The sequence below is a fragment of the Lepisma saccharinum genome, chromosome 1 (assembly GCF_977018435.1).
Source record: "Lepisma saccharinum chromosome 1, izLepSacc3.1, whole genome shotgun sequence".
NCBI classification, from domain to species: Eukaryota; Metazoa; Arthropoda; class Insecta; order Zygentoma; family Lepismatidae; genus Lepisma; species Lepisma saccharinum.
This window is the reverse complement of record NC_139229.1, coordinates 214702789-214715896: the sequence shown is the minus strand read 5'-3', so window position 1 is coordinate 214715896 and position 13108 is coordinate 214702789. Positions and strand designations below refer to the sequence as shown.

General features: G+C 41.0%; 2 protein-coding genes across 3 annotated transcripts in view; one reads left to right on the top strand and one right to left on the bottom strand.

Annotated features, from left to right (window-relative positions):
• Positions 1-13108, top strand: part of MCU (mitochondrial calcium uniporter) — an 809713-nt gene that overhangs the window by 490510 nt on the left and 306095 nt on the right. The window lies entirely within an intron of this gene.
• jv (javelin) overlaps positions 1-13108 on the bottom strand; it is a 61160-nt gene that overhangs the window by 8733 nt on the left and 39319 nt on the right. The window contains exon 2 of the mRNA XM_083112054.1: positions 1436-1651. Within this exon, the coding sequence (XP_082968180.1) occupies positions 1436-1599 (164 nt within the window). The 5' untranslated portion in view covers positions 1600-1651. The remainder of the gene's footprint in view (positions 1-1435; positions 1652-13108) is intronic.

Genomic DNA, 13108 nt, shown 5'->3' with positions numbered 1-13108 from the left:
CAGCGTCGAATAACATGGCTACCTGGGGGAAACCCTGGGGGGGGGGGTAAATACGGTCAGGGGCGTGATGCTGATCACATCACCCCCACTCACGACCGGATCAAGAAAGTGTGGGGCGTTACCCCCACACCCCCTATACGCCTTCATGGCGTGGTGCTAAGCACAGGGGAACACTTTACCTTTTTTTTTTATTACCTTTTTGTTATTATTATTTGTAGCGCCTACGAACGTATTTCGAATGAATGAAAGCTTTGGGAAGGTATTAGCTCATAGAACCTTTTTTAAGCAATTGGGAAAATAATTAATACTTTCTCAGTGGTGAAAATGTCAGGGATTAATTTGATTTCGTCATTTGTAACCATGGTACTGACACTATGAATAGACTTAATTCAACCTGGAAGTTCTCGTCTCTGTCGAGAATGTTGAACGTTAGAAATCCGATAATTCAACCTCCCTGGTTCGAATCCCGCCCTGGGCATGGGTGTTCCTTGTGAGTGCTCCTTCCTCATCTTCACGATTAGCCAAAGGTGACAGGAATGCAAATTAAAATAAAACGAATCAATAAATGTGAAAATTCAACCGCCTCTCACTCTGAATTAATTATGGCGACATTGTGCTTCTTCGTGTGGACGCCTTCACCTTCTAATCAAATGATCTCTGGTTGGATTCCCAGTGGGAGCACAATTCAGCGGTTGGGATCCTACTTTGAACTATAATTCTTGCCTATTTCGAATTCTTCATAAAATGGACGTTAATCCTACTTTAGGTAGTAACTGAAGTTCCGATTAGCCTATTTGTGCATAAAGTGTACTTTCAAGTTTGATGAAATTGCTTAGTTTCGTCATGTCATCTCAATACCAAGCAGTTGGCTACATCGTTGTCTTGTAATCAAGGGGTGTCGGATTCGATACTAGGTAGAATTACAGTCACCGACAATAAACATGGGGCACCTAGATCTTGAAATGCTTGCAGTGAGCAAGTTTTGTTTTTCTTTCCTTACTTTACGGCGATAAATAAATTTTCAATGGTAAGTTCTACCACCGCCGTAGGGTTAGGCAACACACACAATGCTTTGCAGGGAAGCGATTATTTCAGGATCTAGGTGTCCTATTCTTATTGCCGGTAACTGTACATATTGGTTCAGATCCCACTTTAAACTGTAGATTCAGTCCCGGTTAACCTACCCTGCATAGTGTGGACTTAGAACAAAATTCAATTAAATTCGACACCAAGCAAGTCCATTGGAACTGTTTGGTTCCGAAAGTTTTTTTTTCTAAGATATCATTGGGTAGGTACAGCCAAGGACATTTCTGGGTTGTGATAATCCCATTGACTTTCAATTGGAATGTTACAACCCAAAAGTGTCCGTGACTGTACATCAACGCATCTTTTCTGCGGTGCATTGACCTGCGTCTTTCCCATTGCATGCATTTACCTGCCGCCAAGGCTCCTGGTCCTCTTGAGGCGCGATCGTGAGGATTTGTTCCTGGGCTGCGGGGATCGTATGTGGTGAGGGTGTGCTACGACGTGGCGGTCGTCAGAGCCTTCCTCAAGGATGACCTCCAGGCTGCAGCCTTTGCGGAGCTTCCCTCGCGTCATATCGGGCGGATGTTCCGTCTGGGAGCGGCCCTTTCGGCAACACGAATGACTCCTGAAAAGAAGAAAAGCGATGGAACTATTATTATTATTCTACTTTTTCCCGGTAAATTCCTTGGTAGTCATTATGTATCATTTCACATTGTTACCTTTTACATGTATGCTACAGTCGTCCCGCAATATGCATTAATTACAACCCTGCTATCTTATAAATAGGTAAAAAAAAAAAAATTGTTCCAAACAGAAACCGAGCTGAAGCTACTCGGGGTAGGATCATATGAAATGGTCACATGGCTGCAGTAATGTTAGTAATCAAGTGAGTGACGAGTCAAATATTGCTGTGGCGTGACCTAGCATAATTAACTGCTACGGAAAACCGTGACTTTCCAAGAAAAATTGACATTACTTTTGATGTAACTTCATAGAATCAGACAGATCTAGGCAATTTACGAATACTACGTATGTATTTCTGTCTTCCTTTATTTTACATCGCTTTTCTACCTCTTTGGTGAATCACAACGATGAGGATAGAAATGAACCGATGAAATTAATTATGGGAAATCCTGAGTAGGGCCCGAATCTGAGACCTCTGGCTTCGCATTGTCACACGCCGTAGGTAAAAATTCGACCAAAATACAGGGTGATTATAAAGTTTCGATCCATTTCTATGAAAAACAGATATTAGAATCAAACCAATAATGAGAATGGAAAAACCTAACATTTAGTAACACATAATATATCAAAGCGTTTACAGATAATGTAAACCCAACTCTGAATAACACATAATCCATCACAGGTTGCACTGAGCCTCGCTGGGAGTTTTGTGTGGACGTGCAGGGTGGTCATTGCAACTTGTGATTGATTATGTGTTACTCTGAGGTTGAGTTTAAATTATTTGTAGTAGGTTTTGATAGATTATGTGTTACTAAGTGTTAGATTTTCCATTCTCATTATTGTTTTGATTCTAATAGTTTTTCACAGAAATGGATAGAAACTTTATAATCACCCTGTATGTGCATGCAATGTTTCAATGTATTTGTAAATGGATGCACCGGTGCTGAGAATATTTACACACAGAAGAAAGATGAAAGAGCACAATCATAAGAGAGCTGTGAAAATGAGATAACACCACATCCGATTATCGCTTTTGATTGCAGTATGCCAGAAGCAGTATCTACGATAATTCGAATTCATAAAAATCAGTTTCTAAAATGATGCCAGTTAATTGGAATTAGTATCGAAAATGATTCAATTTAATCAGAATCAATATCGAAAATGATTCCAATTCATTATATACAATGATTTTAGTTTGTTAGAATCGGTACATGCAATAATTCCAGTTCATCAGATCAATGATTTTAGTTCATGAAATGTGTACCATTAATGTTTAGAGTTCCTTCAAAATCGGTATCGACAATTATTTCAGTTCATCGGAATCGGCATCTTGGTGCAAACTCATCAGAATCTATCTACAGTGATATCAGTTTCTCAGAACTTGTTCCTTGTTCCTTGCTGTAAGGCATCTAAATATTCTGTGAAGAAAATATTCCGTACATTCCATCGGCATCATGGAAACACGTACGTTGTGTGCAACATTAACAAATCAGCAAGTTGGCGAAATATAAGTGGAGAGTGACGTATGGTTCTAGAATGTCCTTCACCGTACGTTGGAAAGGATTGTTCGGCGTTGATGAGGGCTTCGATTGATGATGGCCGAAGAGAGGAATTAGGCCAAGGAGATTCATTCCGTTGGACGGGAGGACATTTCTCGAGGCTCGCATTAGTGTCCGCATTGATTGCCTGCAGAACCAATTACTGCAAGGCCCCCATTCGTCTACGCAAACAGGAGGTTTGGCTTTCAATTAAGGTACTAATGCGTCCTTTGGTGGTGCTGGAACGGACGTCCCACGGGGAACAAAGCTTCGGAGGACGTCTCGGGGAATTAAAAGAATCTCTCCTCGACGTCTAATGATCATTAGGTTGTGCGTGAGACTTAGTATAGAAGCCTCGGAGCATTTATTAAGATGGAAGAAATTGCTACGTTGAGTGATGCAAGCTGCAGGTTTCCCTGTGCTCTTACGCCAAGGTGGGACCATTATTATTCGTGATTGGGATTTGTGAAAATGGTTTCGGATTAGGAAAGATATCCAGACGGGGCGGAACTTGGAGAAGACTCGTCGTGTCTCACCAGAAAACCTGTCTCCTCTTATGCTACAAATCACTTTATTTGATGTAGAGGTATAAGCTCCGTTCGCATTTTTCCATGTTGCTTTTATTAAATTTCAATGATGGGTTGAACACAGTGAAACTTGGCCATAACGTAGCTGAAAGCTTCTAAAATCAGCACTTGTGATACTCACGATCGACCATGGGGCTTGCGTCAGGTAAGAATCGAAATGCCTGTCTCGTTCTCTATTCAAAAAAAAAAAAAAGGCACGCACACGCACATATGAAATGCTTACTACAACATAGGTTTTTGTAAACATGTTTAACAAATCTATCAATAATCCGGCAGCCACCGCAATGATATGTGTGAATAGGTAGAATCGTTAAGCAATTTTCATTTTGGCGAAGTTTTACCACACTTCACAAACTAGTCTCAGACGTCCCGGTCTTATTTGTACAAGTCTCGATTTTCAAACAATGCTCTCAGCACCATCTCGGATGATAAGGAATGTATATTACGCGCGCACAGACACTACTCCTTTGAAAGTGTTTTTACATTTCAATGGGTTCCTTTAGTTACTTTTATTTAAAACAAGTGTCAGTTCTTGCGACTTTATTGCGAAACCAACCGCTGCATGATTGCTATCTGCGCGATCCATGGTTAAAGATCTGATGGATCATGAACATGTATCACGCACTACTTTTTTTTCAAATAGTTTGAAGGACAAAGCCAATATTCCAAATTGTTGAAAAAGAGACGCATGAAAAAAAAATCCCTATGACTTTCAGTTATGCTGATTGAATGTTTTATTAACTAATTTTCTGTTAGAAGAAACCTTGTTCGTAGCATCAACATGATTAAACTGTTTAATCTAAATTCTTAGGAACAACTTATTAAATCAACACAAATACTTTCTTCATTATCTTAGAAGATAAACGGTTCTAATTTCCTTTTTTCAGAATATGGTATGTAGACGTGGTTGCTGGGAACAAGCGAAATTTTTTTAATAAGTCGTTTCTGGCACAGGCTCCCGGTTCAACAGGGCTTTAACGAATCAACTTCCATTGTAACTTTCTAGTTTTGTTGGAACATTAACTCCCGCGCTTCCCAAATCACTTTTTTTTTTATCGTGATTTTTCACCGGATGCCTCCAGCTTCTCGGCCCATCGTTTCTGCCGTGATTCCCAGGTTAATGCCATTCTTCCCGGAGTTTTCCGGGAACGTCCTCCACCAGGATCGCTGCGGCCGAATGGGACTCTGGGGAGTGGATCCATCTTCGCATGGAGAGCCCTCCTCTACTCAAACCGGAAATACAGGCCCCCTCCTTTATCTCGTATCATCACGAGCATTATACCCCCTTCGCCAGAGTTTTTTGCTTCAATGATGCCCCTGTGAGAATAGTCTCGGATGGCGAACACGCCAGAAATTTTTCATGACTGGTATTTTCCACAGACAAAATTGAGTTCGTACATAAAATGAACTTAAAACTAAAAATTCCCCAATATTCGCCAAGGATTTGTTGGTAAATGTAATTAATCGATGAGTAAGTTGCGATATATGTGCCGCGGTGGTCTAATCTGTATGTCGTCTGACTGCAACGCGGAAGACCCGGGTTCGATTCTAAGATAGGATTTTTTTTTCCGGCCTTGTCCCCGCATAAAGCGGCTCCGGAGCTCCTCGAATCAATAGGTACCTGGGAGCAACCCTAGCGGGTAGAGGCGGTCTGAGCGAGGTGCTGATCACCACCCCCAAAATGGCTGAGATCGAGAATGTGTAGAGCCCTACTCCCTCACGTCACTTAAATGTGCCTTCATGGTATGATGCTATATGCACGGGAAACTTTACCTTTACCTTTATGTACGTATTCTATAGGTAGAGTTATCGTGCTTGCATGCTAACAAGTTCTGGCGCCTGGAACTGTAGCCAGGATTTTCGTTGTGTACCTATGATTTTCTTTAGTTCTGCGGAGTGTCCCCATATATAAAATGTTTGAGGATATTAGTTTGTGGACACTAGTTTGGGTTATAGTTCTAGAGATATCACGATATTAATTTTGAGTGTCTCAATGATAAGTTTCAAAATTGCGTGCATTATTTTATTCCAAAATTCTGTTCATTCACTTTTCTTTTCGTCAGTCCACTTTCTCAGTACTATATAACGATAGCAAGTCACAAATGTACTATGAATGGTACTGAGACGGTCTTTCAAAAAATCGAGACGAAAACGAGGCCAGGCCCTTCGTAACTTGTCGAGACGAGACGTAGTTTTTGAGATTCTCGGTCTCGATCGATGTGTTAGGTATTTTTGTTTATCATACTTGCAAAATGAATTCATGAGTGACGTTTGTGAATCTGTACTGTTGGTTGCATTTATACAGGATAAAATTCCGCTTTTGGAGAGCTGACAGCGTCGAAAATGAGGCTACAATTAGACAAGTTGTTTCCCTTAATGGTGTATATTCACTGTAAAGGTTTGCACAGTGACATGCTGTACATGCTATGTTTTTCGAGACGAGTGTTTTTAAATAAATACCAGGCCGAGAACGAAACAGGCATTTACAGCTGGAGAACGAGAATCTCCTCACAGTATATGACGAGAGACTGCCTCGATACCATCCCTGCTATGTTCTGCACTCAGTCCATCAATCAATCACGTTCAGGACCTTCCGATAACTAGCGAGATGCAGATTTCTTTCCATGAGGGTTTCACGCATCTCCCCCCCCCCCTTTCCTTTCCTTCCTCTAAGCAGTGCTTAACAGCCAAGGAATTTCATAAACTATTTTCTGAGATTATCACGATGACATTGTTGTTCGGGCCATAAAAGAGTTGTGTGGAATAACCTCTTGCCACGCGGTTGTCGAGGAAACCGTTCACAAAAGATTCTCGTAATTGCCTGCCGTAACATCTTTCAACGTTTCCCGTGACATCATTAGAGCAAGAAATCTTGCAGCCGCGCTGGGAATGTGGAGCTTATTTCTTCCGCTCAATTTTTTTTCACGTTCTCCTTATATAAAAAAAGGGGGCAGTTCAGACATCTACTTCCGCAAAGGCCGTGTGGGATTTTCCCTCCAGATCCGATCTGGGAGTTCGTGTTGTATGCAGTGGATGTGCGAAGGAGCGATCCAGTTTCCGTTCCTACCCTTAAATGGGCTGATTCGAACATAAAGAAAAGAGAGTAGTGAACAGTCCTCACACGCGAGAATGCTTGCTAGTTAGTGTGCTACCAGCGTTCTGCTACATTACTGGGAGGTCGCATAATTTATTCAGCTGCCACCTGACGAATTAGCATATAATTTGTGTATCTGTGTTTGTTGCATTTATTTTCACGGAGGATTGACGTTCATGAGGTTTTGTCACAGTGATTACTTTTTTGCCATGAAATTAAGTCACCGTTCTACATTCCTTTATGGTATGGTTCAGTGCAGAATAATTATCTGTATTTGTCTCGCTGTACTTGGCAGTCAATAACTTTGCTACGAGTATCAGCATCTTTCATTAATGATTAATACCCGTGGACCCATCGTAGCCCATATCCATATTCCTCGCCTGACCAAAATAATTAAACCCCCCTCCCAAAAAAACACTTCAGAAACCAATAATTTTATGATTATTTTTCCACTAAATGAACTTTGGACTTCCTTCAAAATATATTTTCATCCCCGGTTTTTGGTTCTACATACGCCTCCTCAACCTTTCAGTGCCTGTATCAACATTTCTCCTAGTATTGTATTTCACGTGCGATGTATCACATTTGTACTCCAGTAGGATACAATGCAAAGTTTGTCTAAGTGTACTTAGTGCAGAGAAAGAATTGGGAATGGATCTACAACTTAAAGTGAGTTACGAGCCATTGTATTGCATCCATCGGGGATCGAACACGACATCCCTTTGCTTTGTTACAAGGCAGCATTGACTATCACCGAGGACTTTCTTGTGGATAGGCTACGACGTCAAGTGCCCTAGGTTCAAATCCTGAATAAGGTATTGATATGTTTGTTCCGACATCTAATTAGTTGCATCATCATCCTCATCGTGGTGATTATCTTTAAAATGCGACGCAAAGTAGCCTAAATAGAAATAGAAGATAATGTGGGGGAATTTGACTTTAAAGCATAGCATTGGTTTAATGCCTCAAACCGTAAAAAATATTTCGTGACATTCCATGCGAGAGATTTATCCGACTTCTTGGGTCTGGGACAAAGTAGACTTTTGAACTGTGTGTTGGTCTTATTTCTCTTCCACTTCTGTATGTGTCGTGTATACATATATATACTAAATCAATCTATTATTTACACATAAATAACACAACAATGGAAGTTGAGTACTTAGTTTGACTGACATTAAAAAACATAATCGGTATACATAACAGATCTTTTCCTTAGATGTAGTCTTTCAGTAAATATCCAGTCGGTAGGAGATGTGAAAAAGGGGCGCACGATAAGTTCTACCAAGATAAGAAATATCCCGACGAACTAAACTGAACAGTCATTTGTTTTCTCCTCTGGCTCCCCCTTTGTTTGTCCCAGAGTTTTGCCATATTTCTAACCCTCCCTTGCTTCGTTGTCAAAAAATTAAACAACGTTAAATATTACGGCTGTACTTTTGCTGTGTACGGCGGATTGAATAACTGAGCACATTCTGACATCGAATGGGCAGGATTCCACGGTAATCAGCTGATTACATCGCCCGCGTTACTCTAGACAGCGCTGGAGGGTTTTTCTCTTCTTGGTCTAGCTGTATAAGCGCCATTATCAATCTTATTAAGATGGAAAAATTAAACCAAAAATTCACGCATACTTCTCTGCAATTTGGCATTTGCTAAAATTTCCCATTGTCAGTCGGAACAAATGAAACTCATTTTGGGAGGAGAAGTGCATTTTTCACGCCCCAACTGCAACCGGCGTTTCCATTATCCTCGGTGGACAATCGAACCATGGCTATAAATCAGTAACATCCGCTCGTCAAGCATTGTACATCACCATAGAAGAAGAAAGACACCCACAGCTCACGCACACACCTAATACAGTAACACCATAATTCCTCATAGTAGCTTGCACTCACCTTCACTGGCGCTGCGTTACACACATACACAGAAACACCACGAACTAAATTGTCACCGCGTTCTGTAATACTCCTTTCCTGTGCGATGAGAACATGTTCTTCCCTATGTGTGCCCTTGGTGTTTTGCGAGGAAGATGTTTGGCCGGATGCAGGAACCCAGAGGCAAGCCTTCCGCGGCGTTTCCAGGTACAGTTCCGATTGGAAACCGGCGCCGTTTGAGGGCTGGGAAAGTGATCTTGATTAGAATACAAAGGACAGTCCATGGGAAAGAGGCGATCTGCCGGCGTTCTCAGAGGAACAAAGCCAGAGTGTGCCCTAAAGGGGGCAGGAAAGAGGGGCAAGGGAAGACATTGTTTTCGTGGGTGGATCGCGTGGTTTATGCATCTTTTATATCATTTTATATACACGAAACTGCACGTTACCTGTGCAGTGTACAAGTTATGTAATTGAGCATGTAATGGGTTGCTGTACCAAAACTCTTTCGTTTTGGGTTAGTTACGCAGAGAGTGATAGATTACAAGTTACTTTAAGCCAGAGACACCCAAAGACCTTTCTATGCAGGGTCAGTAGTTACTGGTCGCGTATCGTATTACATTTTACTCACGCGAAAGACGTTGGCTCAAAATAAAATTAAGGGTTTCATAAGTACTTAAATCCGTTTAGTCTGTTGCAACAGTTACTGGGTTAGTTACACCATGAAGACCTATATTTTTCGGTGTTGACTTGTTCTCGTGACTCTAATTTGGGAACCGCTTGTAAAATGACGAAATAAAAGATTGCGGTCTAGGAAGCTAGAGTGATTGTCAGTTGGACGCCTTGATCGTTCTATTTTAGAATTATTATGGGCGCGACAGGCCTTGGGGTAACTTCACCCATCTCTTAATACAGAGACAATGCCCTTCAATGAAACGGGACAGAACTAGATCTCACTTTTTACAGTTCATACCTTAATTACATTCGTCCCGCTTATCAAGGCAAAAAACCAAAGCCTACATGTAAGGGCTAAAAGCTGTCGTGCGTATGATAAAACTTGAGACTGCATTGGGGTAGAAGGCACTCGGCAAGGGCAAAACTCAGAAGTACAGCACACATATGCAGACACTTTCCGAAGACACCAAAATGTCTCCCTCTCTTCCACATTGCACACCCCGGACTGTATTTTGCAGATTAACGAGGCTCTGGCGCCTGCACTCCTTTGTGAGGTTTTTGTTGTTTTATCCATACATGCAAGTGATTGTCCTTTCATCCATCTCATTGCATCACAATTCATTCCCATCGTCGTGATTAACCAAAAGTTGAAGGAAAACGACTAAAATAATCTATTCCAATCAATCAAATCATATACAGAATATTATCTTCACTGTGTTTTCATACGTCAGAGCCTCGTTGCGCAACAATAAGAGTTTAGTGAGGAAGACGGGGAGAGGGGGTTGAAATTTGAGTGTTGGCCGAAAAGAAAGATTATCCCAACTATCCCATGCCCACGAAAGGCATCTAGGAAACCTGGATTCTCAGAAGGTTGTCACCCCGGGGTATTTTTCTTTGCTTCCCTTTACCCATTTACTTTAATCAATAACGAAAACTATATATTTTTTTTTTTTTTGAAAAATGTGGAATTCGGATTCTAGGCGCCTTCAATCACAGTTCGTGAACATAGTAATTTTAATTTGAATTATTTTTACGTATATTTCTACAGGGAGAAATGCACAGGACAACTATGGCTGGATGCTAATATTAAGGGAGATTTTACATCGAAGCGACAAGCAACGGTTGTCACTCGTCATGCCGCCATGATGTGGAACTTTGCTGTAGATTGGTTCATTCCCAAGTGGCATGTGTTGCGTTTTGGCTGTGAGTTCACTGCAAAATCTCCCTAAGGCTTTCCTCCTTTCCTATTTTCCGAATTTCTGTTTTCAGATCTTCATTTAGCATTTTGAAACTAAAATTACTAATATTTTTCGCAGTTAACATACTATACCTTATGCATTGCATTACTTTTCTGTAACTATTTTGTCTGAAAGCTGATGGAAAGATGGTTGTGTGTGCTGGAAACAATGTTGGAAATGGTAAAGCACGCCCGGGTACTTGATGTCGAAGTGGCAGTGATAGAGACAAGGGATGCTTTAGATACTGTTTGTGAGATACGGAAGGATGGACGAGTGAGCCTTAAGTTCAAGGCACATCCAAGTGGCCTCTTGATTTTCGAAGTACTTGTTCTGGACCCTTTGGATTTACGAAAGTACTCAAGTCTGCCACTGCAATTTTCACAAGTATCCTTGTCCCAGAATATTCAATTAACCGTTATTGTACTTCTTCGTACATCTTGACCGTAAATATTTGAACTGTGAAAAAATTAATAGTCACAATAGATCACAGAAAATGCACTTAATTTGATTCAACATTCTTGTAATGTTACCTCACGTTCTGGCACCCACAGAAAATGCACTACAGAATGAGTCAAAAGTCAGGAACCATAAGACTAATGTTTGACTTCACAGTGCAGTCGTGAAGTCTATCGGGGTGTAGACGGTTAAATTCTGTAATTTAATTAATTTCAACACGCTCGTCGTTGGTCAGCCCATCTCAGCACCAGAACCACACATGCACACATTAGTAACACACTAGTCCTATTCTTCCTGACTTTTGACTCACTCTGTATATTAAAATTTGAGGGGAAAATGAAGGTTCTACCACGTTCGAAATCGGCCACTGTTATGATATCTCTTATTGGCAGTTTTCACACAGGTAAAACGGCGGCAGCGAAAGATTAGGCGAAACCATGGTTGGCTCGGTAGCTCAGTTGGCATAGCGATGGTACGGTATGCGAGAGACATAGGTTCGAGTCCTGGTTGAGCCTGCATTTTTTCTTTAAATTTCTACATATTTCCATTTGTGTTATTTTACGTCTCTTTTCTGCCATTGTTACCTGATCGCGGCAATGGTCATGAATGTTTCATGAAATCGTTGAAACACTCATGGACAGGAAGAGACTCGAATCTAGAACCGTCCGTATAGCGAGATGGTGACTGGATCGCTTAACTCGCTCCGGCCTATTCCAGTTGTTGTTATTTCTTCCGGTCTTGTAATTTTTTCTATCATGTTGGTGGTTGTTCGTTGTCACTTTTTTCCCGCTATAAATATGAGTTGGGAATAAGTTTTATTTATGTGCAAAAGATGGGTAGTTAATTGCTGTGAAGCGACTTTAGTATGGAACGAAATTTTGTTGTTGCTGATATCGTTAATTGTGTTTTATAATGTTGAAACACGTAACAGGCGTGCGTCTGTCAAGGAACAGGAAAACAATCCTAGTCTAGATTGCATTGGGCTCGAAAGCGTAGTTGTAATGTATATCTCTGTTTTGCAATTACTTTCTTCCTTCCTACGTTTTAAACGTGTGCATATTTTCATTTTCATTGATCTGATAGTGTGAAATCAATAAATTGGCAAATCAAATCCGCCCTCTGTTCTAAAATTTTGAGGACGTTAATGTTTTGGTAGACTTTTTAAATAGGAAAATAGCTTGTTTCGCACGAGGTGCATGCGTGTATGCATTTAAGGAAATAAATATGAATCACATTTCAGCATACGTCAATGGAACTTTTGTACTTGTTGAAAGGGGCAGTTCTGTTTGAAAATAGAATTGCCTACATCTTATAGAGCTAAGGTTTTAGAATATTCAAACTCGAACACTATGGTTTCGAAGTTGAGAATAATATTAGAGCCATTATCGAACTTCAGCAGAAACGAGGTGCAAAATTCCAGTCTTCCAGTTGTGTTCTTGACTTGAATTTGATTCTCTGCATTCTTGTGATTCAAACTCCAGTCTCGAGTTTCTGGCATGAAAAGACACACACATGCAAATATGAATGACGCCTACTCGTCTGAAGGCAAAGTTTCATTAAGAAGTTATAATAATATTTGTTGAGGCTGGTTTGTGCATAAATCCGAGTCTTCCTAGCATAGTAGTCCTAATTTGGTGATCAATAAGGCAGTCTCTGACGTCACATATTCCACATCCTAATATGTTTCCTCTTGGCGGCTTGTCAGAACGTCCCAATTTATTCACGAGAGGTTATAAAGTCCGATTGGAATTCCAATTTCCCCGTTGCCCAGCTTGCAAGACCCAAATCAGCGACACGTGTAATGGCATCGGCTTCGAAGTGTGTCCGTCAGTCAGAAATAACTGCAATGCTGTATTGGCAGGGCCCCAGGCGCCTCTCGAACGTCCCTGGATGCGTGCCAGGCGCAGCGACCACTTTTCCTGCGTCTGCGATCTGCTTTATG